Source organism: Babylonia areolata, chromosome 19, assembly GCF_041734735.1.
Source record: "Babylonia areolata isolate BAREFJ2019XMU chromosome 19, ASM4173473v1, whole genome shotgun sequence".
Taxonomy (NCBI): Eukaryota; Metazoa; Mollusca; class Gastropoda; order Neogastropoda; family Buccinidae; genus Babylonia; species Babylonia areolata.
The window spans coordinates 26,296,758-26,321,478 of NC_134894.1; the positions used below are offsets into that span (position 1 = coordinate 26,296,758).

The 24,721-nt window shown below is 38.3% G+C and overlaps 2 protein-coding genes across 4 annotated transcripts; one reads left to right on the plus strand and one right to left on the minus strand.

The window, feature by feature from the left end:
- Window positions 1–2,158: 2,158 nt before the first annotated feature.
- On the minus strand, window positions 2,159–13,581 carry LOC143293566 (uncharacterized). 3 transcript variants are annotated; one of them, XM_076604543.1, is made up of 7 exons: window positions 13,126–13,240; window positions 12,640–12,666; window positions 11,343–11,515; window positions 9,786–10,065; window positions 8,679–8,728; window positions 6,843–6,965; window positions 2,159–6,346 (listed from the first exon to the last, which is right to left on the minus strand). In XM_076604543.1, the coding sequence occupies exons 3-7, from the start codon at window positions 11,511–11,513 to the stop codon at window positions 6,203–6,205; spliced, it is 768 nt and encodes a 255-aa protein (XP_076460658.1). In that variant the 5' UTR covers window positions 11,514–11,515; window positions 12,640–12,666; window positions 13,126–13,240; the 3' UTR covers window positions 2,159–6,202. The 3 variants fall into 3 exon arrangements, with proteins under 3 accessions (XP_076460658.1, XP_076460659.1, XP_076460657.1); XM_076604544.1 differs by lacking the exons at window positions 12,640–12,666; window positions 13,126–13,240 and adding an exon at window positions 13,480–13,581 and having other exon boundaries at window positions 11,352–11,515; XM_076604542.1 differs by lacking the exons at window positions 12,640–12,666; window positions 13,126–13,240 and adding an exon at window positions 13,480–13,581.
- Window positions 13,582–17,061: 3,480 nt separating this feature from the next.
- Window positions 17,062–23,650, plus strand: LOC143294253 (putative small nuclear ribonucleoprotein G). The gene is made up of 4 exons (XM_076605691.1): window positions 17,062–17,197; window positions 18,290–18,312; window positions 19,951–20,075; window positions 23,215–23,650. The coding sequence occupies exons 1-4, from the start codon at window positions 17,166–17,168 to the stop codon at window positions 23,266–23,268; spliced, it is 234 nt and encodes a 77-aa protein (XP_076461806.1). The 5' UTR covers window positions 17,062–17,165; the 3' UTR covers window positions 23,269–23,650.
- The last annotated feature ends 1,071 nt before the right edge of the window (window positions 23,651–24,721 follow it).

Sequence of the window (24,721 nt, forward strand, 5' to 3'; positions counted from 1 at the left end):
TTTTCAAATAAATTACCCGAGTCTTGGTGTTGAGTCTCTGTCTGTGTGTGTGTGTGTGTACAAAAATAATTATCTGAGTCTTGGTGGTGACTGTCTCTCTCTCTCTCTCTCTCTCTCTCTCTCTCTCTATATATATATATATATATATATATATATATGTGTGTGTGTGTGTGTGTGTGTGTGTGTGTGTGTGTAACTGCGCTGCGCTCTGTCGACACATGGTCCATTTGGGGAAGCCGGCTGCTATTTCACGGAGTAATTATGGATCTGTCGCAGGTAAGAAAAACGAACATATGTCGTTCAGTGCAAAAAGCCACAATGCTACAATTTCAATCGCGTTTATCGATCTGATGTAGGCTAAATCGGGGAGAAACTGTGCGGGGGGCGGGGGGGGGGGGGCTTATTTGTGAGCATTGGTGCATAGTAAGTTAGTTCAATCCGTTAAGAGGCATTGATCAAAGATGAACAATGCAATACATCAGAATAATCCAGCTTTAACTCCTTCACTGCTGCTGACGAGTGTTATGGTCTGTGACAAGGCCGTCACCTCACTGAGACAAAGCTTTCTTTCTCTGGATTTCCTCCTTTTGGGGATCGCATTGCTTTTTTCGGTCAGCAGAAATCATTGACACTGTTGATGAATACAGTAGTAACTGCACTTCACGCTTAAGCCACGCTGATCTTATTTCCCCAAAGGTTCAGCAGTCAAAGTGTCAAGTTGCTGCTGTTGCTGCCTACGGACCTAGGTGGTCGTTTGGTAAATTGTGTGAGGTCATACAGCTCTGGCCGGCCTGGCTCTGCGTGTGTGAGAGAGAGTGCATATGCGTGTGTTTGCGCGCGTTAATGTGTGCTTGCACGCGTGTGTGAGTGGGTGTGCGTGCACACAGTGAATGAGTGTGTGTGTGCGCGTGAATGTGTGTGTGCGTATGGGTGTCGTGTGAATGTGTGCACATTTGAATATGTGTGATTATGTTGCGTGTTCGGAGGGAGGGAGTGGGGGGCGCATGTGAATGCCTGTTTTGATTGTACCCACTAGCTATGCCCCACCAGTGCTGGGGACTGTGGCAGAGGAACCTGGGTGTGGCTGTGTAGGCAGGTGTGGGGCGGAGGAAAGACCCTGGATGAACTGTGGGTAATGCCAGCCACTGAAATGGTGCTGATGATGGTACTGAAATGGTGCTGATGATGGTACAGCAAAAAAACAAAAACAAAAAAACAAAAAAAACCTGCTTCTAGAAGAAGACTTCTAACCACTCAACTATCAACCCATCTAAAAGCCTTGCCTGTAGTTTCAAACAAGGGCTATTCACTAAGAACAAGACACACAGCATCCAGCAAAGTTTGTATCCATATTTTTTATTTACACATGGTCGTTTCAAAGTCATCAGTGAAAACCAGAGAAGTTACATGGAATCCAAATCAACCTATGTTACTATTTACAAACATATTTCAAAACAAAGATGGATGGAGGTCTGTAATCAGAGGTTAGAATGAACTAAAAACAGAAAAACAAAAGGTTGGGGGGAAAGCAGTACACAAAGACAAATATAAATAGAAGAAAAAGGATGCTCAAGCCATACAAATGTGCATTTTCCAGTAACATGTTCCAAGATAAGCACAGAACAATACCATTAAGATGTTAAATACATCCCAAATAATGGTGATAAGTAAGTTCATAATCTTAGTAGTATTTAGGCCTTTCCTTTCTCCTAACTGGAAACATTAGTCAGCTGAGGAAGGAAGACCCCAGATCGAGCAACGCTGGGAATCATACATATTTGTCGCATATTCTATGCAGTCAAGTAAACTGAAAATAAAATAAAATAATGGCCAAGGTCGAAACAACAGATTATTTCCAAAACTGTTCTGATATTCCCCATCCAATGTTGAAAAAAAAAACAAAAAAAAACCTGTCTGAAAATGCTGTACCCACAGATCAAGGCCCAAATGACCTTGAAGTGACCTTGACCACCACTAAGGTCACTCATACAAGTGGGGGGTGGGAGCTTGGAGACCAGTCGTGGTAAAAGCTTTTTTTTTTCTTTTTTTAAATACTTGGTAGAAAACATGCCCAAAGTTTTCATTGGCTCTGAGAAAAAAGATTAGTCAGAAGGGCCATTTTCACGGACAATTCAGCTATTCACATACCTTGTCTAACTTTGTTTTTGTTTTTGTTGGGTTTTTGTTGTTGTTTTTTTGTTTGTTTCTTTGTTTAGTTTTTGTTTTGTTTTTAGCAGTGATGGTGTAGCTTATATGGATTAGTCCACACACTTTGATATCTCCTTGAAACTGAAACTGTACAAGTCACAAATGAGATCAGTCCCGCTGCTCAAAGGAGACTACTTTCATGTAGTCACAATGACAAATGTTTCCTTGATCCTCCACTATGAAACAACATCGCTGTCAATATGACAAAACTTTCTCCGACAGACTTTCAAATTAGGAGCACACTGAATTTTAAACTGCACTGAAATCTGTACAGAAGGTAGTGAGAAATCACTGTACATATAACTCTTCACAACTCTTTCAACTGGAAACAACAAAATGATGCACAAAGAAACCGCAATGAAAATCAGGTGTCAAGGCACATCCAGTTACATTGAGTTTTTGAACAAAAAAGATGTTTACACAAATGTGATCTCAATTTGTTTAATTATCAATGGCATTTCTTTTTTTTAGCACTGTGATTTATTTATGACATATTTTAACAGTCAGATAAGCTCTACAACATACTTAACAGTGAGCACATCTTTCAGAAAGACCATGATTGTGTACAATTGCATAGAACATTCCTGTAGTCATTATGATTTTATCGATTGGAAAAGGGGAGGGGCCAGAGGGCAGGAAGTACTTCTGTATGCATGTGAGTGTGTAGTGTGTTTGTGGGGAGGTATGCAAGCTTGTGTGTGTGGGAGGGAGCAGAGGAGGGTTGGGGGCTGAAGAGAAGTGTGTGTGTTTAAGTGTGTGCACGGCTGTGTTATGTACATGCCAGTTGCAAACACAGGCGCACATAGAAACAAAATAGAACAAATGAGATGATTAATCCACCTGTAAATGTGAATGAATGTGGGAGTCACAGCCCATGAACAAAGAATAGCTTCATCCCTCTGCACAGTTCATGGGAAACAACCATAAATGGTGCAGCATGCTCTCTAAGATGTCAAGAGAATGGATAATTTCCTTTAATTATGATCCGACTCCAGTGTATGACCAACAGACAGGAAACTGTCAGGTGTAATGACTATGTACTAATGCAGTGATTATGCAAGACTAGGTATAAAAATGTGACCTTTAGATACATCTATATAGTTACATATTTAACAACTGCAGTACGGCCAATGGATGCATTCTGACCATACAAGGACAAACCCTTCTTTTATAAGTCACTGCCTTCCTGCCACACAGCCTTGCAGGGATAACCCCTCCTAGACAGTAAAAGAAAACCTCCTCTTTGACTATCCTCAGCTAAAGTAATGAGAAGTATACAAATTAAATGAAACAACTGTGAAAAAGTGTGTGTTTTATATTGTTCTGCTTTCCACACATTAATTTCCACAAGCTATACTATCAAGGAAAACAGTAATCACAGCGATGACTTCAAATGACCTTTTTTCTCCTGATAAAAACAAATTACTTTTTTTTTTCCACCAATAAGGAAATCAACTGATTCTTTCTCTTTTTTTTTTCAGTCTGTAGTGCATTTTGTAGATCTTGTTTAATATTTGAGGGAGTAGTGTCTATTTTTGTGTCCACACATGTCATCACAACATGCGATCATTACTCTTTTTTCATTCTTTTTTTTTTTCTTAAGGCCTGGGAGTACAGCCAGGGTTAATGCTAAAACAGTATGACTTGGCTCTTTGCCTGCTTTCTCGTTTGATTCTTCACAACACAGGTGACTGGAGTGATGTCAATCAGTTTAATTTCTCTTTCAATCCAAATCCACCCCCATCCCCACCTCCAACACACACACACACACACACACACACACACACACACAGCATAAATACTCCTTGTCACTAATATGAAATATTTCCAAAGTTGTGAATTACAATCAAACTGATTTTGATTCAGATAAGCACAACCTAATAACCCAGAACTTTACAAACAAAACTGTTTTGCATTCCAAATGAGCACAATGGTATACTTTCAAACTGAAAACTTAAATATAAAATAGTAGTAGTTTTCAAATAAAAATGACATTCTTCCAAACTAAAACCATTTGAACTTTAAAAAATGCTATTAGTTATCAAACAACAAAACCACTTGCGAGTCATTCTCAGTTATCATTCTGAATCAGACTTCAGAACTGAATCACCAGAGTGACCCCATCTAAACAAAGTGAATCAACAATTCAGAAAAATTAAAAAAGGCTCAAACTCAGAATAAACAACACTCAAATCTCAAGCCATCTCCGGTTATCAAAAAATAAAACTGCTTTCAATGTTTTTTAACCCCTAGGCTGCCTATATGACGAGATAACTCGTCATGGAAAGCATGTACGCTTCGCTGCCACAATGACGAGATAACTCGTCATCGAAATATTCTGACTTTTCCCAGCTTTGCATTCAGTTCGTTTACAAAAATGCTGGTAGCTTTAGCTTGGGGAATCTTTCTAGATTCTATTCATAGCTACAAACACCATCTGCGTCATAAGGCAGTCCTTTATTTGAACGTTCTGGTTGGGTTACTGGCCGCAGTCTTTGCCTGGCTCCTCTCCTCGCTCGCTCAACAAAATGTCGGACTGACTCCGTGCTCAAGACATGCGATTGTGGTGAACTAAATCAACCAAGATTACTTTCTTTCGCTGATGCTCAGAAAGAATTGAAGCATAAATTCGAAGGAGAAGACAGTGGTGAACATTTATAGGATGATTTGATAGAAAATAAAGGGAGCAATCAAGAGAGTGGCCAAGATACGACTATCAGTGAGTGATGCCGGCTGTTCAGCTCTAGCAGACGACAGAAGTCACCGAATTTTTAGCAGGACACAGTGTGGGCTATTTTCTTGGCACTCCGCCAACGCGGTCTGATGAGAACTGGATAAAGTGACCGTGTGAGAGGGGTGAAGAGGAGGGGGGGTGGAGACTGAGGGGGCGTGGCCTCACATCCATATTATCACTTGCAAAAGTCACAATGCATTATGTATCTATTTCTTTTTCAGTTTTTTATATTGTGGTTGTTCTGGTATGATTTTGTGTGTGCAGATATCCATTTGTCCAGAAAATATGATATTTTAGTGCAAATTACCTGACTAATGTTTGTAATGAACAAGTTGAAAATGTGACAAAAAACAAAACACTGATTTTAAAACAACAGCATGTCACTAAAAATATATAAAATGGGAAAATATCATGTGTTTTGTATTCTTTATTCATTTCCCTTTCAGAAAATATATACTTTTATGGGTCTTTCTCCAATAACAAAGAGCACAGAATTTTTTGAAAATGTATACCTGTTTTTTGTGAACAAAAACACTGGCAAATAGATTTCACTTAAATCTTATTTTCCTGGCAGTGAAAGGGTTAATCACACTTGACAGTAATGTATTATTGTGTTTTGAACACCATGGATAAACAGGGAAAATGTAATGTGCACTCACAAACAAGCTGTGATAACGTCATCAAAACATACATAACAAGAACTTCAAAAAATCTGAAACAAATAAAAACTAATGAAGCAAAATGACGGTACGTATTTGACAAAATAACTGGTGAAAGAATCCTTTGTTTGACAGGAACCATACAGCAGCATGAACACTTCTGCTTCAAAAAATACAAAAACAAATGTGTTCAACAACATAATGCACACACACTCGATACTCACTCACACAAAAGTTACTGAAATAAAAATTTTAAAAACTCCAAGGCTAAAAAAAAGATGTCTTTATGTCATACCAGCTCTAAACACAAATACACACACACACACACACACACACACACACACACACGTACGCCACTTACAGCTTAATCAATCAATCTCCAAACACACACACACACACACACACACACACTCACACTCACACACACACACACACAGGTTAGCACCTTCAATGTTTTCTCCTTCCCCACCTGCCCCTCCCCTAGCAACCTCAACCCCCTAAGCGCCAGTCAGTTTGTTTATCACATACAGTCTTCAGTTTGGAAACAATATCCATGTCAAACAACACACAGTCAATGACAACAGCAGCAGCATCTCTTGTCCTATGAGTTGAGCTCTGCCAGTGTCTGACCATCAAGACTGACTTTCTGCTCCATTTTGATGTCGCCAGTGTTTCCCACAAAGATGCCCCCACTGCCTCGCGTTCTGTTCAGTGCGTGCTGGTGCCTCGACTCGTACAGGTATTTCTGAAACAGTCAAATATTGGTTTAAGCAAACTGTCTTCTAGAAATAAGGCTGAATAAAGGTAGTCAAGTGCAGACCTGTTAAAAATGCAGAGAAAATTGCAAACTACAAGTACTGCTGTTTCCCAATGTTGGACAGTCAAGCACTGGACATGCATGCAGGAGACATGATCACTTGCTGAACGACCAAAGATGAAGAAAAATTTGTTCTGAAAAGGATACTTTGAGGCGTGTCAATTATATCATGATTATTATCATTATTGTTATTATTGCCTTCATCATACAAGTTCATAGTTATCATTATTATTATTATTATTATTATTATCATCATTATCATTATATTATTATTATTATTATATTATTATTATATTGTCTTCATCACACAAGTTCATAGTTATGGTCCTTGTTATTCTATCACACTTGCAACTGCCCAACTGCCCTCAGTCATTGCTGCTGTGCTTTTGTGGTAATGTCAAACACCCATCTCCATGTCACCCACCTGTCTCTCCTTGGGAATCCTTCCTGCAGCTTCTAGTTTGGCTCGGGCTTGCCGACGTTTCAGGATTCGATGGTACTGTTTGGCGTTGACGTAAAGAGGTTCATCTCCAGTGTCTGACCCAGGCTGAAACAAACATTCACTGGAACTCACACTACAGCAATTATAAACCCAGACAGAAATTACCACCTGTTAGACATGATAAGAATGCATGCAGTAACACACTAGAGCAACAATAAACCCAGACAAATGAATACAGCCATCAAACATTCCTTGATCGCATGCCGCAAGACACCCTGGGGCAATTGCTGCGCCAGACAATAGATAAAAATGAATGAAAGCTATCAGTTCTGTGTGTGAGTGAAGACTGTGTTTCATAGTTTATTGAGAGAGAAAAAAGAAAAGAAAAAAAAAGAGGAGGTTGGAGGCCCCACAAAACCCCCCCAAAAAAAGCAGAAAAGAAAAGAAAGAAAAAAGCAGAAAAGAAAAGAAAAAAATAATAAATAAATAAACATTCACTGGAGAAAGCAATCTGAACATAAAATGACTTCAACAGTGATTTCCGGCATCAACAGCGCAGTGATAATTAAAAATCAATAATGATACTAATAAAATAAAACTTTTTAAAAAATATATGATAACAACGATAATAATAATGATAATAATAATACATGTTTGTCTTCTCCTTCTTCTCCATCAAAGTTAAAATCAATGGAAGTAAAGTGAAAGAATATTGCCTAATTCCCTCCCACACCGTGTTAGTCTTGTATTTGAAAAACATTCTGCTCATCTGTATCTGGCAAACTGCATCAATGTTGCATACAGGATGTGATCATTATTTGATGCGTTCACATTATAATGTGAGATGTCATAATGTTACATTTATGTTTGTTTGTTCTTAACTTTCATTTTATTTTAGATCAAAGTGTTTTTTTCTAAAATGGTGACCATTTGCTTGTTATTGTCCTAAAAAATACCTAAACTGAGTCAAAGGAAATAAAACATTGTTCATCATTTATAAGGTAGTTTTGAAAGTTTTCTTAAAACACACACACACACATACACAAACATATGCACATGCACACACACGCAACACACACGCACACATACACACACACGCAACACACACACACACACACACATGCACACACACGCAACACACACGAACACATACACACACACGCAACACACACACACTTTATAATAATCTATCACTGTATGATATTATAGTCATTATAAATAATAAGTATTTCAGGTGAGTCAGGTGGGGGCGGTTCTAATATCACAAATATTGCTATTCACTTTACCAAAAATCTAAGCCTTTACAAATCTAAGCGATATCTCATATTAAAAGTGCACGTCTGGAAAGATCTTATCAACATTTATCATCTTGTCAAGCTTGGTTATTCTGACAGTTGTGCACTTTTGCCAAGCACAAGCCACTGCGAAAGTTTATCTTTGCACACAAACACACACAATCAAACAGGTTGCTTCAACAACTCATTTTGTCTCTGCTTATCACAAATAAAACGAAAGAGGAAAATCATTAACTTCAGCTGCATTCTGTTCTGTCTTCTGTTCTGTCAATACACTGTACAACTACTGCCAAATTATACTGAAGCTCAATACCATATCCCTTCAAGATACAATCATGCGAAGATGCATCAGCGTGCCCAAATAATGAAATAACTCCATGTGTTTATTCACTTCTATTTTGACACTGACAAACTGAAGAAATAAAAATTTGATTATTTGTAACAACCAGATATTTCATGACACATTCATTTGTTCAGTACCCAAGCACTGTGAGCCACACAGTGAACAAAACATTTCACTTACCACAGGCAGAGGACTTGTGTTCTGTGTTGGTAAATTGATGACTTGAATACCTTGTAAAAAAATTTATAAAAAAAAAATTAACAATAATAGTAATGATGATAATAATAGTAGTAGTACCAGTACTAGTAGTAGTAATACATCCTCAATTAGAACAGTCTTCATCAAATCTATAAAAATTATGACTGCTAACACATCCTCAGTTAGAACAGTCTTCACCAAATCTATAAAACTAATGACAGACATATCAACAAGCCTTTCAAGTACTTGGGTTATTGTTTTTCTTCCCTGTAAACTGGACAATGACTGATACCAGTGATAGTTCATATACTGCTGTCCACATGCAATGCTTGGGTTCCTCATGAAACTAGTTCATATATTACAGTCCACAAGCAATGTTGGGTTCATCACAAAACAATCAATCTCTTCAGCCCTTCACCCACCAAAGATTTTGTGGGGGGTGTCGGGGAGGGGGGTCCTCCATCCTCCTATTTTTCCCACTTTCTTTTATTTCTTTTTTTTTTTTCTTTGTGGGGCCTCCATCCCCCACTTTTTTCACCACTTTTTGTTTAATACAATGATAAAAAGGCACATGTCAAAAACTATTGCTCACTTTCTGCATCAGCTGTGCTCACTTTCTGCTAACAACAGCTTTAACTCTTCAGCTGTTCATGTGTGTGTGTCTAAATGTGTGTGTGTGTGTGAGAGTGTAGGTGTGTGTGTGTGTGAGGGTGTGCTTGTGCATGCACGAGTGTGTGTGTATGTGTGTGTGTGCGTGTGTGAGTGTATGTGTGTGTGTGCGTGCATGTTCAAGTATGTGTGAGTGCATGCTTGTATGCGTATGTTCACAGTATATGTGGGCATGCAAGCGTGTATGTATATGGGCTTGTGTTGTGCGCATGTAGGTACGTATGTGTGTGTGTGCCCGCCCTATCAAAAGAGAGACAGTGACAGAAAGAATCATGTCTCTGTTCTTGCACTTGAAAAAAAACCCAAAAACAAAAAAAAAACCCAAGTAAACAAGTACAAAAATTAGAACAAACAGAATGAAAATAAAAGCTACACAGAAGGCCAGTATTGAGGATTCAAAGGTCACCACCAGACACCAACCTTGAGGAAGCTGCACAGGCTTGTTGTTGGCATCGACCAGCACGAAGGACGTCTGGCCGTTGATGGTGACCTGGTTGAGGAAGAGCATCTGGGGCAGGCTGGAGGTGTTGATAGTGGAGCCGCTGGTGTTGCTGGTGTTGCTGACCGCGTTTTGGGTGCCTGCCTGCGCCTGCAGAATGGAGGCCGGCTGCTGCTGGGTGAGGCTACCCATGCTGCCCCCTACCACGATGGGCACAGAACCTGGGTTGGTCATCACTGTCGTCCCTCCTGAAGTGCCTGCCTGCATGCAATAAAGGGGCCGGAGTCTTGTACTGCTGGGTCATGGTGTAGTATGTGTATAATGAAAAGCCGTAATTAGTCCTCACATTTCAAAATACTGCCCTGGAATCCATTTTAGTTTCAAATTCAATATAGTCCTTTTTTTCTTTTTAATTCTGTTTGAAATCTCTATGGCTTCAAATTCAAGCTATAGTTCTCACATTTGAAATGCTGCCTCGAATCCAAATGGCTTTAGAATCAAGGTTACACAGTCCTCGCATTGAAACTGCTGTCTGGTGTGCATACAAGCTCAAAACCAAGGTATGCAGTCTTGATATTGGAACTGCTTTCTGGAATAACACGTGGCTTCAAAATCAAACTTAGCAGCCACTTCTGAAACAAGAAGATGTATTGGAGCATTTTCTAATCATGGATACTGATGAGGATAAGAATTCTTTCTTTCTGCATCCATGGGTGCAGCCTCCATGTTTTTACATGCATGTGCAAGTGGGCTTTTATATGTATGACCATTTTTTCCCCAGCTATTAAGGCAACTAAACTTTGTTTTCAGGGAAATGCAAGTTTAGTAAAAAAAAAAAATAAAAAAAACAAAAAAAAACAGAAGCCATTGCTGGGTTCGTAGAAAGAAGTATATCTTCTGAATGCAGGTATGGCAACAAAAAGTCAGTCTTTTTTCTTTTCTTTTTTCAATCAGTAATATAAGCAGAAAAAAAATCTCCAGAAGAAAATGTCATTTTATCAAACATTAACCAAGGTAACTTTAATACTGGAGGTTGGTATTCATAATTATTACATAGCAGATCAACCCACAAGTAGCAGAAGTACCCCTACAGAACCATCCAATTTGCATTCTTAGAATATACAGACCACTGAAGTTGGGTTATCTTTGTTTTTTGCACCTACTATCCAGGCTATTCTTTCATAACGGAAAGAGAAGCAATCTGACATGTGATGCATAAATTCAAACAGTACACCGACAGAGCATGAAGTGAGGCACAAGAAGAAAGAAAAGTCATGAATACTAACATGTTTTACCTGTACACCAACAGAACATGCAGTGAGACACAAGAAAAGTCATGAATACTAACAGGTTCTACCTGTACACTGACAGAACATGCAGTGAGACACAAGAAAAGTCATGAATACTAACATGTTTTACCTGTACACTGACAGAACATGCAGTGAGACACAAGAAAAGTCATGAATACTAACATGTTCTACCTGTACAACCACAGAACATGCAGTGAGACACAAGAGAGAAAAGTCATGAATACTAACAGGTTCTACCTGTACAATATCCGGCTGTAGCTGTGCCATCTGCCCATCCTGAGTGAGGTACTGGATGCTCTGCACAGCTGTCCCATCGTCTGTCGCTGCTGCATTGACTGTCACAGTCAGGGGCTGCTGAGTCTCCGCATCGTACACCGTTATCTGTTCCCCTTCTGCCATTCCTGAAAAACATTGTGGCAAGAAATGACTTTTCTTTGCTAGCACTGTTTGGTTTTTTTGGTTTTTGTTGTTGTTGTTTTGTTTTTACACGGATGTGATATAGCTTTAATGGATCAGTATGCTTGGATGCCTCACTGAAGGTGAAACTTTGGTGCTAAAAAAAAAAAAGAGTTCTTTTCTTAAGGAAAAAATTATCAATAAAAAAGAATGATAATAATAATGAAAACAAAAAATTCTGATAAGTCAGCCAGAAACTTTACATTTTATACTGCTTTATACTATCATGAGTAACACAGTTCATATGTTTGTTCGATTTTCCAGCTGTCAAAACTGAATGTGACAGATGTGGCCTTAACCAGTCATACATGTTTGATAATGAAGTGAAACATCATCCCAAAGTCAAATGATTAAAGCATAAGATAAAACATGATAAGTCTGAGACCACTTTGAACAAAATGGTAAATATATGTATATAACATACATATATTCTGCTACTGTCTAGCTCGGGCTATGCCTTGTACCACTGGCATGTTGAAAATGAACCACAAATATGTGATGAATATGGTCACAGGACATATCAATTTTTTTTTTTCTTTTCATACATGATAAATATGTTCTATATCACCTGGGAGCAGCTTTAAAAAAACAATGTAACTTCGTAAAATTTTCTTATCATCACTGACTCCAGAGTTTCATGTCTTTCAAATATACTTATTCATACATGTTCACACACACACACACACACACACACACACACACACACACACACACACACACACAGAGAGAGAGAGAGGGGGGGGGGTCAATGTATACTGTATTTCAGTTGATACAAGAGCATCAAAATTTAGACATAATCATGATAATAATTAATATGAAATGGGTCTATTAGTTCATGCTGCTTTTGCTCCATTATCGGCACTGTGAGGAGCAACATCAACATGTTTCTTGCCAGTGCACAACTGCCAGCATATAATTCCTAGAGTTTGTCTTCCAAAAAGACCTACTATGGACAGATGGGGAAGTACTGCTAAAATTACTCTGTAGTGAATATGGATCCACAATGTAAGAAAAAGTGTACAAATAATGGAAGGACAGAGAAGGTCATAGTACAAGAAAGAAAACTTACTGCACTAGTGGTATGTACGCATGTTTCCTGCACATGTGTGTGGAAAAATCAAGTCAATGAGACTGAAAAAGAGCTTTGAGGAAGGTACTTAAGTAGGGGGGATACAGATGAGTTTGAGGGGGGTGGGAGGGATGTGGGGGTGATCAGTCAACAGGTTAAAGACTGTCTTTGGTTTTTAACTGTGAATAGATGTAATTATCATCACCTTTTAAGTCACACTATACATAATAAAATACTCTAAGGCATCTAATAAAAACCTTGCACACATTTAATTTATTGGTCTAATCCTTATGCTGGTCAGCTTTAGGTATTATATTCTGTACAAAAGGGTCAATGATAAATGAATAGCACAATGACTTTCATTCTGTCAGCCGTCATAGAAAGATTTTTCACTTCTATAGCAATTTCTGGTGCAGAGAAATACTAAAATGTAATAATTGTTTAATCTGTTCATCATTGCTCGGCCGTTGTTGCAAGCACACTCACTGATATCCAAGCACAGCTAACTTAATTAACTTAAGTTGGGAGAATAACGAATGTCACTGAGTTTGTGTCTGCAAAACATTCAGCAAAATCAACTGAATGCACGTGGAGACAGAAGTCATCGCTTTTTAGATGACCAATGAAGTCGATCTTCACTTCTACGCTTGTGATTTGAACCAACAGAATCTGCAGAACGAGACGACCAACCAGCGGCAGAGATTTCCGATCTTCAAGAAATCATTGGGTGAAAACTATCTCAATGTCTCATAATAATTACAATTTAAGATGGTCATATTCTTTGATTAAACAGACTGCAGGGGACGAATAGTTACGATTAAATATGTACGAAACTCTTACTTTCCACACAAACTCAGAAGCTGTGTCAAAAGTTCGTTTGGTGACAAAGAAAAGATGGCGTTTGGCAGATCAGCTTGGTGCTGTGACGTCACCTTATATGTCAAGCCTTATTACTGCTTTTGATATGCATTGTCATTGTCATCTTCACTATTGAATAAATGTTAACTTTTATCTTTGAAGACAAAATTCTAAATCAAAAAACTTCAATTTTCAACATTTCATATTTTTTGCGAGTTTAAGGGAGATAACTTATGCTGACGGGATCTCTAGGCCATACACCTGTAAAGAAAAATCAGAAACGCTAAATTTGATATGAAAAAAAAAATTCTAGTCAAAACAAGAATTCCCGAGGATTCCAGCCGTAACTTGAAGATTTCTTGAGTTTTGTCGAAAACGTGTCAACAAGTTGTGCACTGCACTGTCCATCGCAAAATAAAATTCAACAGCAACAATAACTTTGTTTCAAAGTGTAAAGTAATGAACATTGGGGAAAAAATTCAAATAACAATTACCATATGAAAATAGAAAACACGACATAGAATATTGAGAAATGCCAAAGTGAGAAAGACCTAGAAATAATGTTTAACAATAAACTATCCTTTGATACACATATTGATTATATTATAAATAAAGCCAATCAAATGACTGGTGTAATTAAGAGAACCTTCAATTACTTAGATAAAGATATATTTCTCAATCTATATAAAGCATTAGTTAGATCACATCTAGAATATGGTAATATTGTGTGGCACCCATACCTTAAGAGACAATCTATAGCAATAGAAAGGGTCCAAATGGTGGAACGAAATTATTAAAAGAATGCAAGAATATGAGTTACCAACAAAGACTTACATATCTAAATTTACACTCACTAAAAGGTAGAAGATTAAGAGGAGATTTGATTGAAACTTTTAAGGTATTAAATAATATAAATGATGTAAATGTAAGACATATCTTTAGAATGTTGGATTATGATAGTACAAGGAACTCAGTAAAGAAAATTCGTTTAGAACACTGCAACACCAACGTTAGAAAAAAAGTAATTGCTAACCGAATTGCACAAACATGGAATGCACTACCAACCGAAGTTAAACTTGCACAAAGTACTAACACGTTCAAAAATCTCCCTGACACCAACACCATCTTAAAAGAAAAAAAATTATAATGAAGAATGAAAATTTTCCTTGCAGAAGTGTACTTGCGTACCCGGCCCAATGACAACAAACAAAGGAAGAAAATAAATAAGATAGAATGGAAAAAGTGAAGATGAAGATTCGATGGGGACATAAGAAGGCCGAAAGGTCTAGGCAGATGACTTGCCAGTCCCTATACTACTACTACTACTACTACTACTACTACTACTACTACTACTACTACTACTACTAACAACAACAACAACAACAACAACAACAACAAGATAAAGAAAATGATAACAATGATAAGATAAAATAACAAAATAGCAAGAACTGCAAGAACGTCTCATCCGTTAATTGTCATCATTCCAAGCAAACAAAAAAATAATCGTTTTAATAATTGCATATTTATATCTTTTTCAGCACGAAAATGACACAAGAACTGGCCTGAAATATAGCCTAATTTTACCCCCACCCCAATCCCCAGAAATTGAGAGAGAGAGAGAGAGAGAGAGAGAGAGAGAGAGAGAGAGAGAGAGAGCTGGGAACACAAAACAAGTTTGCTTCTGTAACTAAGCAATTGCAATCCTGCTTTTCGTATGAGTGATGACTTGTTCTGGTGAGTGATTCAGTATTGTATGCTTACGATTTAATTCTCACCACAAAGAAACATTGTAATCAGCTTCTTTTTTTTTAGTCAAGTTGGGCGGGATAGTGTCCGGCTTATGATGAAAATAGAGCGGGCACTTACAATGCACTATGCACTCAGATGTGACACAGCAGTCGTTTAGTAAAGGTCTGAGTGATGTGGGGGTGGCCTCATTGCTACCTATTTTATTGAGGACAGTTTATGCTCGGACTGCAACGGAACGAGCTTTGATGTGATATTGTGTTCGGGGTTTTTAGTGCAATATCAATATACCACTGAGAGTGCAGGTGAGCAACAACCAAAATAAAAGTACCATACATTCTCATCTAAAGTACTATATCTGTTGTCACAATCACCTGAGGCACTAGTTTACGCGTTCTTTAATGCCAAATTTGATTTTTTTTTTTTTTTTTTTTTTAAAGGGAGAGAGGTAGGGTGGTTGTCTTCAGTCTGCCGTCTTGTTTAGACTTTCAAGTGACTCAGGTACGCACAGCGCTTAAAAAAAGAAAATTAATTAATACAGAGAGAGAGAGAGGTGGAGAGTGAGAGTGAGAGGTAGACCACGGACCTTTATTTCACAGTGTGTGGGCAGGACCTCCCTGGCTAGCGAAGTACTCCTTGGGAATAGCTGGGACGCTATTGCTGGTGTCGTAGCAATCGGTGACGTAGCTCGCTGCTCTTCTCTGAATGGTCCCTAACTTCTTGGTCATATCCTTGGTGTGAGGATTCCAGACTGTGCAGCAGTACTTAAGGTGGGGAAGCACTAGGTTGTAGTAGGCGTTTGTTTTCGTTTCTTTGTTTGTAATCCGAAGATTTCGTCAGAGGAATCCTAGCATATTGTTGGCCTTCTTTTTATAATTTGCACACATGGGAATTCCATCTCAGTTCTTTGTTGAAGTCATCTTCAAGGTAGGTAGCCGATTATGTTCTAGCCCGGGTGTGCCCCTTTAGATGGCAATCAAAGGTCATAAACTTGAGCTGGTCTGGGAGGTCGCTGACAAATACAAGAAAAAGGAGGGTGTATAGAACAGTATCCTGTGGCACTCCTCTGATTGACAGCAGCTAGGTCAGATTTTGCGTCATCAGCTATGACTTGCTGGGTGCGGATGGTGAGGAAGGCCTTGATCCACTGGAACGTCGATCCTCTGAATGCATAGTGATGGGCCTTATGGAGGAGCCGTTCAGTTCATGGGGGTCATTATCACTGAAAGGCCTTAAATTGGGGAACAGAGTCTAAAATAATCATATCTGTTTGGATTCATTTATCAGGCTCAATGGAGGGGATTCGGTTCGTGTGTCAAGGTCAGGAGCTGAGTCTTAATTTGAAGCTTCTTCTCGTCCTGAAGCCATGTTGGCAATCTGTTATGATGTTGTGCCGGATGATGTAGGTGCCGCATGATGTTGCTGGCGACGATGTGTTCCTGGATCTTACAACTGAGACTGATCAGGTAAAGTGGTCTGTAGTTTATGTAGGATATGACAGTTCTTGTCCCCTTTCTTGTAGATTGCTGACACATTGGCATGTTTCCACTTCAACTTTAGAGACACATCCCGCAGATAAGGTCTTGTTAGATATACTGATAAAGCGTGAGCAGTGGTGTCAGTTCTTCTGCATATTCTTTCAATACTCCATGTAGCGGAGTATACAGGTTATCTATAGTTTAGTAGTAGAAGTAGTAGTAGTAGTAGTGAGTTGAACGACCTTTTGGCATTTCGCCAGGTCAAGTTGTTCGTGGCTGCAGATCAATCTGTGCAAGCACTTGTTTTTATGACATGACTCTACGAAATATTAACTTGTGTTTGGCCTTCAATCTTGCATGTGCGATTTCCGGCTAGGCGCGACGACCGAACGTTGATACAATTCAAGTGTGACAGGGTGACTGTGTCATCTCCGCTGAATCAAAATGAGTAAGGCACATCCACCAGAGCTGAAGAAGTAAGTGAATTTTCCTATGTATATATTTTCTACGTTTAGTACCGAAACAGCGTAACGATTTTATTGAACTAAATAGTCAATGATATTTGGCTGTAAACAAACCTTTGCTCAAGCACTTCCGGTCGAATCTCCATTGTTTCTGCAGTATATTTGGAACTAAGTATTTTAGCAAAACTGCAAAGACAAGATACAGCCGTTACAAAATCATAGCATACAGCTTTCAGGGTTTCATTTTTTGTTTCATTTTACCCTGAGACGACCGTTCCTTGACAATGGCACCGAACCTGTCACTGAATCTCTCCATTTCTCCCTCATCTCTCTTGCTCTGTTTCATGTGCTCTCTGTGGCCCATTCGATTGAATGGTGGTGGTTTTCTCTGATACAGTGATAGATGGCAATTTACGACCCAGTGATTGATATGGTTCGCGCGCGTACACACACACACACACACACACGCACATTCATTCATTCACTCTCAGAGATATGAAATACACTGATACAAAGTTGCAGACACAACATGGAAACATTTACCCCATCAACAGTAGTGATACACTCTGAGTCTTGACAGAGAATGAAACTGAAAGACATGACTGTTTTATGTAGGTCTCAATACAAGGCATTCATGTCTGTGGATATTTACTGGAATGGTAGTAACAACCCAAAATGAAAACATGCTAATGCAGAACAGGCCTACCTCCAAGTGCCTGTGCTACCACAGGTGTTCTGTTAAATATACTTCGAGTATAGATTAGAATTTAGATCAGGAGAGAATGAATACTCAAGCTTCAAATGATTTACCGTTCTCAACTTAGTACACCCTACCTTGATGAATACAGAAAATGTTCCTATTGTGCACATGTTATGACATGTTTTTTGTCGTCCTCCTGTGCCCATAGGTGTGCTTGTGTTGTTTTTTTGTTTGTTTGTTGTTGTTTTGTTTTTTTTTGTTTTGTTTTTGTGGTTATTATGTTTACTTGTAATAGTAAACATCAAATGTGAGAGACGTGAGAAATAGTCTCACTCTCCTAATCCTATGCATTTTTATTCATCAGATAATTTTTATTTTAATACTGAATGTCATTTCTTTTTCAGGTACATGGAAAAGAGAATTACATGTGAGTAAAGTATTAAAGAGTAAGCATGTAAATTGTGAGTTTGTCAAATATTTTTTTTATGTGTAACTTGAAACTTTAATATGACTCTGTCTGTGTTTGTCTCATATCCAAGAAAACTTAAGTAATAAGTGGGATGTGCTGGGGATTACACCATCATTCACATTGTCATCAGATTATGAATCTGACAGATACTGTCATCAACAAAAAGTAGATGCTGAATCATTCAAACCTCATATTAATTAAGCATTTGTTTTACATAGCAAAATTTGTATTCTGTGAATACAGTGTGATATATAATATTTGTTCACACCATTGTTAACAGTAAAGTTTTACAATATCAATAAACAATTTGAAATATATTACTATTCTATAATATAGTATTATACAGGGATCGCGCTAGACTTTTTCAAAACGCGTGCAGCTTACGCAAAGTCGGCCAAAAAACGCGTAAGTTAGAGTCAGAATTGCGTCAGACCTATGACACTAAATCAAAGGTTTACTCACCTATTTTCGCCGCTCTCGCCCGCACTGAAATTCACCGCAAGCCCTGACAATCAGTTCGTTGCACTGGCTCAATGCTGGACCTTCCATTGCAATGCGCAACAGCGTGTCCACATGCGCATCTGTCAGTCTTGATCGGTCAGCAGTTTTGATCATATTTTGCCAGCTGAAACCTCTCTCACAAGGAACAGAGCTGACAGGGACTGTCAATGCAATGTTCGCCAGCACAGCAAACTCAGGATATGTTGCGTCATAATCCATGATGACGACTTTGCAGGCATTCTCGAAACTGGTCATGCCCTGTAATGACGCCACTCTGTTCCAAAACTCGTCAGCTAAGCAGTGTTGTGTGCGCGCATACTCTGTTAATTGGCTGTAGCTGTTAAGTCATGTAGGCATCTCGCAGTGCTCCGCATGCACAGACACTTTGTCTTGTTCCTTCTGATTCAGTATCGCAAACCTAGCTGCCAAGTCAGTCCTAAAGTTGCATTGATACGGCTTGGAGTAAAAGTTGTTTTGCGTAAGTGTTCCGCGTGAGCGCTGTGAAAATGCGTCAGCGAAACTCAAAATGCGTCAAATACGCGAAAAACATGCGTTAACGCAATCCCTGATTATATTAAAAACCAAGCTCAAAAGTTTTGTGTGCTTTTCCCCCCATAGATTCAGTTCTTGGAAGTACTGCATATATAGAGAGTTGCATTGTAGTTTCTGAAAATAAGGCTGAAATAAGATTACCAGTGTCAAATACAAGATTTTGTGTGTGTGTGTTTAGTCCTTTGTCAGTGTTTGAATTTTGATAAAGTGGTATATGCCTCATTTCCTGATCATTGTAACTTTGACTTCTTTTTTTTTTTTTCTCAAGGCCTGACTAAGCGTGTTGGGTTACGCTGCTGGTCAGGCATCTGCTTGGCAGATGTGGTGTAGCGTATATGGATTTGTCCGAACGCAGTGACGCCTCCTTGAGCTGAAACTGTAACTTTGAAAGTAAATGACTTTTTTTAAACACTATATTAGTTAATATTGTCACCTTGTGTAATAACTCTGTAGCTTATACTGTTATAGTGGTAGTTATACTCCATGCACAAAGTTTTAAAAATAAAATGCAAACTGCTTTGACAAGTTGTTTTTTGTTTGCAGTGAAGCTGAATGGAAAGCGATCAGTGACCGGAATCCTGCGGGGGTTTGATCCCTTCATGAACTTGGTAGTGGATGAGAGCATTGAGGAGACCAAGTCCGGAGAAAAACGATCCATTGGCATGGTGGTGAGTGTTCTTTGTTGTTGGTTGGTTTTTTTTTGTTGTTGTTGTTTTTGTGTGTGTGTGTTTTGGTTTTTTATTGCTTTACTTCCACCACCACCACTGTCTCCCTTAAATTCCACTTCGACCTGTTCAGTGCCGGATAATTTTGTATTATTTAACCCTTTCAGCCCTTTAACCCCTAGGCTGCCTATATGACGAGATAACTTGTCATCGCAAGCATGTACACTTTGCTACCACAATGACAAGATAACTCACCATCGAAATATTCTGAATTTTCCCTGATTTGCATTCAGTTCATTGACAAAAATGCTGGTCGCTTTAGCTTGGGGAATCTTTCTAGATTCTATTCATAGCTAAAAACCATATATACGTCATGAGGCAGTCCTTTATTTGAACTTTTTGGTTGGGTCACTGTAGCAGTGTTTTGCCTGGCTCCTTTCCTCGCTCGCTCAACAAGATATCGGACTGATGCCATGCTCAAGACATGTGATTGTGGCGAACTAAATCAACCAAGATTGCTTTCTTTAACTGATGCTCAGAAAGAATTGAAGCATAAATTCTAAGGAGAAGACAGTGATGAACATTGATACGACGATTTGATAGAAAATAAAGGGAGCAATCAAGAGAGTGGCCAAGATGCGACTATCAGTGAGTGATGCCGGCTGCACAGCTGTAGCAGATGACACAAACTAACCGAATTATTAGCAGGACAGAGTTTGGGCGATTTTCTTGGCACTCAGCCAACGCGGTCTGATGAGAACTTGATAAAGTGATCATGTAAGAGGGATAAAGGGAAGGAGGGTGGAAATTGAGGGGGCACGGCCTCACATCCATATTGCCACTTGGAGAAGTCACAATGCATTGAGTATCTTATCTCTTCTCTTTTTTTTTTCTTTCTTTTTTTTTAATATTGTATTTGTTCTGGTTTGACTTTGTGTGTGTGCAGATCTCCGTTTGTCCAGAAAATATATTTTAGTGCAAATTACCTAACTAATGTTAGTAATGAACAAGTTGAAAATGTGACAAAAAACAAAACACTGATTTCAGAATAACAGCATGTCACTAAAAATATATAAAATGGGAAAACATTGTGTTTTGTATTCTTCATTCATTTACTTTTCAGAAAATAATACTTATATGGGTCTTTCTCAAATAACAAAGAGCACAGAATTTGTTGAAAATTTATACCTGTTTTTTGTGGGAAAACCCTGGCAAATAGATTTCCCTTAAATCTTATTTTTCTGGCAGCGAAAGGGTTAAGGTCTTTTGTCTGTGCAACCCTCCCTGCATGGCACATGGGTGCAACTCTTCCGTCCTCAGACGGATTTCTGAAAAAGAAAAACAAAGCTACCTGTTAGTGTTAGGTTATCGATGGCCAGTGAGACCTGAATGGTTCATTTGGCTGTGCCCACATTCCTCCCTCCCCAACCTGGCCTGGATGGCCCCAGGACCCCTGCCTTTCAGGGTTTTTTTTGTTTGTTTGTTTTTTGTTTTCTGGCAGTTGCACCCATGCTGGCATGTTTTAGTCTGGCTGCATCAACGGGAAGGGATGCTTCACTTCAGGCACAAGTTTACAGCAACCGCTCAACCAAAAGCTACCAAACGTCGATAGTGACTGAAATATTTTGACACAAGTTGCCAAAGTCTCAATACATGGGATGGAATGGTTTACTTGTAACTTTGAATTCCATTTTCAAACAGAAATAGTAAATTGTCAGCTCCTGTTGATGTTGAAGGTTGTGGGCTATCTTCATGATTAAAATGTCTGCCACTTTGTCCAGACTGGTTGCTACGTTCATCTCCTTGACTTTCCCAAGAATTATTGGGTGATTTATAAGTCACCTTTTTGTCATTATCTGAGTCAGTGTTGTTGTGGGAGTCCATCATAATTTCATTGAGAGTGAGCCTTTGACGTTTTACCATATTGTTGTGGAAAACAAACAAAAAACCAACACTGATCAATTTTTGGAGTGAAACTTCGTGTGCCAGTGAGGAAGTGAGTTAGGTTTGAGTTACTTCCCTTACCTTGCAAAACAAACTTGAGCTGACAAACAGGTCAGTGAACGGGTTTCTGTGTTGGCCTGCTAGGCGGGCTCAGGCAGAGAGTATCAGTATCAGGCAGAGAATGGCGATTAGTGGCGCATGTCTCTCAGGTGGGTGCAGGGTCGAAGGAGTTGTTTTTTATGTTTTTTGTTTTTGTTTGTTTTTTTAGAAAAAAAAAAGTGCTTTACCCTTGCCATGGTATTTTGAGGAATCATGGGGTAATAGGAAGTTTTTTTGGTTAAAATCTAGTAATGAGACTGGAATAAAATTTAAAAAAATAATAAATAAATAAAAATTGAAAAAATCAGTGATTATTGTGTTACATTATTTATTTTAATGCTCAAACGCACTACAGATATATATGCGTGTGTGTGTATAAACCTAAATGTCTAAAAGCAGTACTTCTGTTCAGACAGAGAGAGCAATGGGTTTGACATTAAAACAGTGAAACAGCAAATATAAACAATAACAAAAAGAATGAGATAACATTATGTCTGATTACAGATACAATGTAGCCTAAATCTTTTTCTTTTTTTCTCTCTCTTCTTTTTTACTTGCACAAGCACAAAAATTTCCACCCTTGCGTCCAAAAATATTCAACTTACATGTATTAAATTCAAGCAGATCTTTTGCAAGATGAAACAATAGATTCTTCAATTTTATAGACAATACAATGCACCCACATAATTTTATCTCTGATGGAGACACACACTACCATGACTTTTGATTTTAAAATGGTATCCAGCAAACATATCTTGTGAAGCATGTATTCATCATGTTATCAAGTTGCAGACATAATGATGTTCTGGAAAACCTGAAGGTGCAAACAGTATTTTGCAAAAAAGAATAATCAGAAAAAAATTAAAAAACTACTACCCAAAAATGTATCTGCTGATTAACCTATTATTTTAATAACAAACAACTCCACATACTTCTTATTAGTTGGATTATGAAATAAGAAAAATGGATGTCACTAAATTTTGAGTGATTGTGCTATTTACTGGATGAAACTTGAAAGTGGGTAAATGGTGTTTCAGTCATTGAGTGGGTATTATGCACTGGAATTTTTTTTTATGAGTTTTTTTGTGTGTGTGTGCAGGTGGTGCGTGGAAACAGCATTGTGCTATTGGAAGCGTTGGACAGGGTTGCCTGAAAGAGACTTCTCTTCCAGTTATGTCAGATTCAACTCCATTGCCAGCTTGATGTTGTAAATGTGTGTGTTTGTGAGAGAGTGAATCTGTGTGAAAATGTTCATGCCTGTTGTACCCATTTCTCTCCTTACGTCCCATCACCCATCTTCCCTTCATTTGGTATATGTTGTTTTTAAAGAAAAGTGAGAATTGTTGTAAACTGAACAATGAATGTAAACCTTGGTTTCATGTATGTATGTGTGTGAATGTGTTTTATTAGTAATTCATTCATTGTTGGTTGTTTGTTTTTGTTTTGTTTTTTTAATTTGCTGTAAGTAGTGAGGGTTTCACTTATTTTCTATGTTACGGAAATTGTTTCTGGAAAAATAAAAATATGAAAAGAAATGATTTTGTAATTGTCTGCCATTGTGTGACAGTGTATGTGAAAGAGACTGCTTTATTTTTTGTTTTGCTGTCTCTTGTTATTCTGTTCTATCCAATATGTGTTTCTGTCCACAAGATGTCAAATCAGTTAAAACTTCTTTGAAAAATAATGAGATATAAAGGTGTTCGTACACAGGTGACAGGCCAGACATAATATTATATTCCCACCATGATCATTGCTGCTTGCTGTCAAATTTCTTTGTGAATAGTTCTTAAGAAATGAACAGATCAAGCATTTCTTGACCTTGTAACTTGTTCCAAGATTAGTTACCCCTATTTTTTAATACACACAACACCACCAACACATTTTTGACTCACTTGTGTAAACAAAGTGAGTCTATGTTTTAACCCGGTGTTCGGTTGTCTGTGTCTGTGTGTCCGTGGTAAACTTTAACATTGACATTTTCTCTGCAAATACTTTGTGAGTTGACACCAAATTTGGCATAAAAATAGGAAAAATTCAGTTCTTTCCAGTCATCTTGTTTAAAACAATATTGCACCTCTGGGATGGGCACAAAAAAATAAAGAAAGCCTAATTGTTTGCAAACTGCATTTACTGTTATATTTATATTTTTTGTATTCTCTAAACTTGGCACTTTGACCTCTTATTCTGACACAACAACAAGAGGAGTCATTATTATCATTTTTTGTTCAAACAGGAACTTCTTTTGCTAAGCATGGAAGTTTTATTTATTTTGCAAACGTTTTGGTGCAGATAGTAAAAAAGGGAAATTACTCTGTAATTAATGCTAGGGGACTTAATTTATCACAAGTGAGTCTTGAAGGCCTTGCCTCTCTTGTTCAATCAGTGTATCACCAATTCATATCTCACTTGTCTCGGTCCATTAGTCCTCAAAATCAGTCCACAGTTTGTATGAAATTGCTGTCCACAGGCAAACACATTCAAAAGTCCTGTCTGCCATAACCTGTCAGTTTGCTCCTCGGTTTGTATGAAATTGCTGTCCACAGGCAAACACACATTGGAAAGTCCTCTTTGCCATAACCTGTCGGTTTGCTGCTAGGACCTGTATA

What these genes read in the sequence shown, in the direction of transcription:
- LOC143294253 (XM_076605691.1), top strand. Translation starts at nt 17,166, where the DNA reads ATGAGTAAGGCACATCCACCAGAGCTGAAGAA. An exon ending in CATGGAAAAGAGAATTACAT is followed by an intron (nt 18,313 to 19,950) that starts GTGAGTAAAGTA and finishes TTTTGTTTGCAG; the next exon opens with TGAAGCTGAATGGAAAGCGA. An exon ending in AACGATCCATTGGCATGGTG is followed by an intron (nt 20,076 to 23,214) that starts GTGAGTGTTCTT and finishes GTGTGTGTGCAG; the next exon opens with GTGGTGCGTGGAAACAGCAT.
- LOC143293566 (XM_076604542.1), bottom strand. Translation starts at nt 11,513, where the DNA reads ATGGCAGAAGGGGAACAGATAACGGTGTACGATGCGGAGACTCAGCAG. An exon ending in GCCTGTGCAGCTTCCTCAAG is followed by an intron (nt 8,729 to 9,785) that starts GTTGGTGTCTGG and finishes TTTTTTTACAAG; the next exon opens with GTATTCAAGTCATCAATTTA. An exon ending in GGATTCCCAAGGAGAGACAG is followed by an intron (nt 6,347 to 6,842) that starts GTGGGTGACATG and finishes TGACTGTTTCAG; the next exon opens with AAATACCTGTACGAGTCGAG.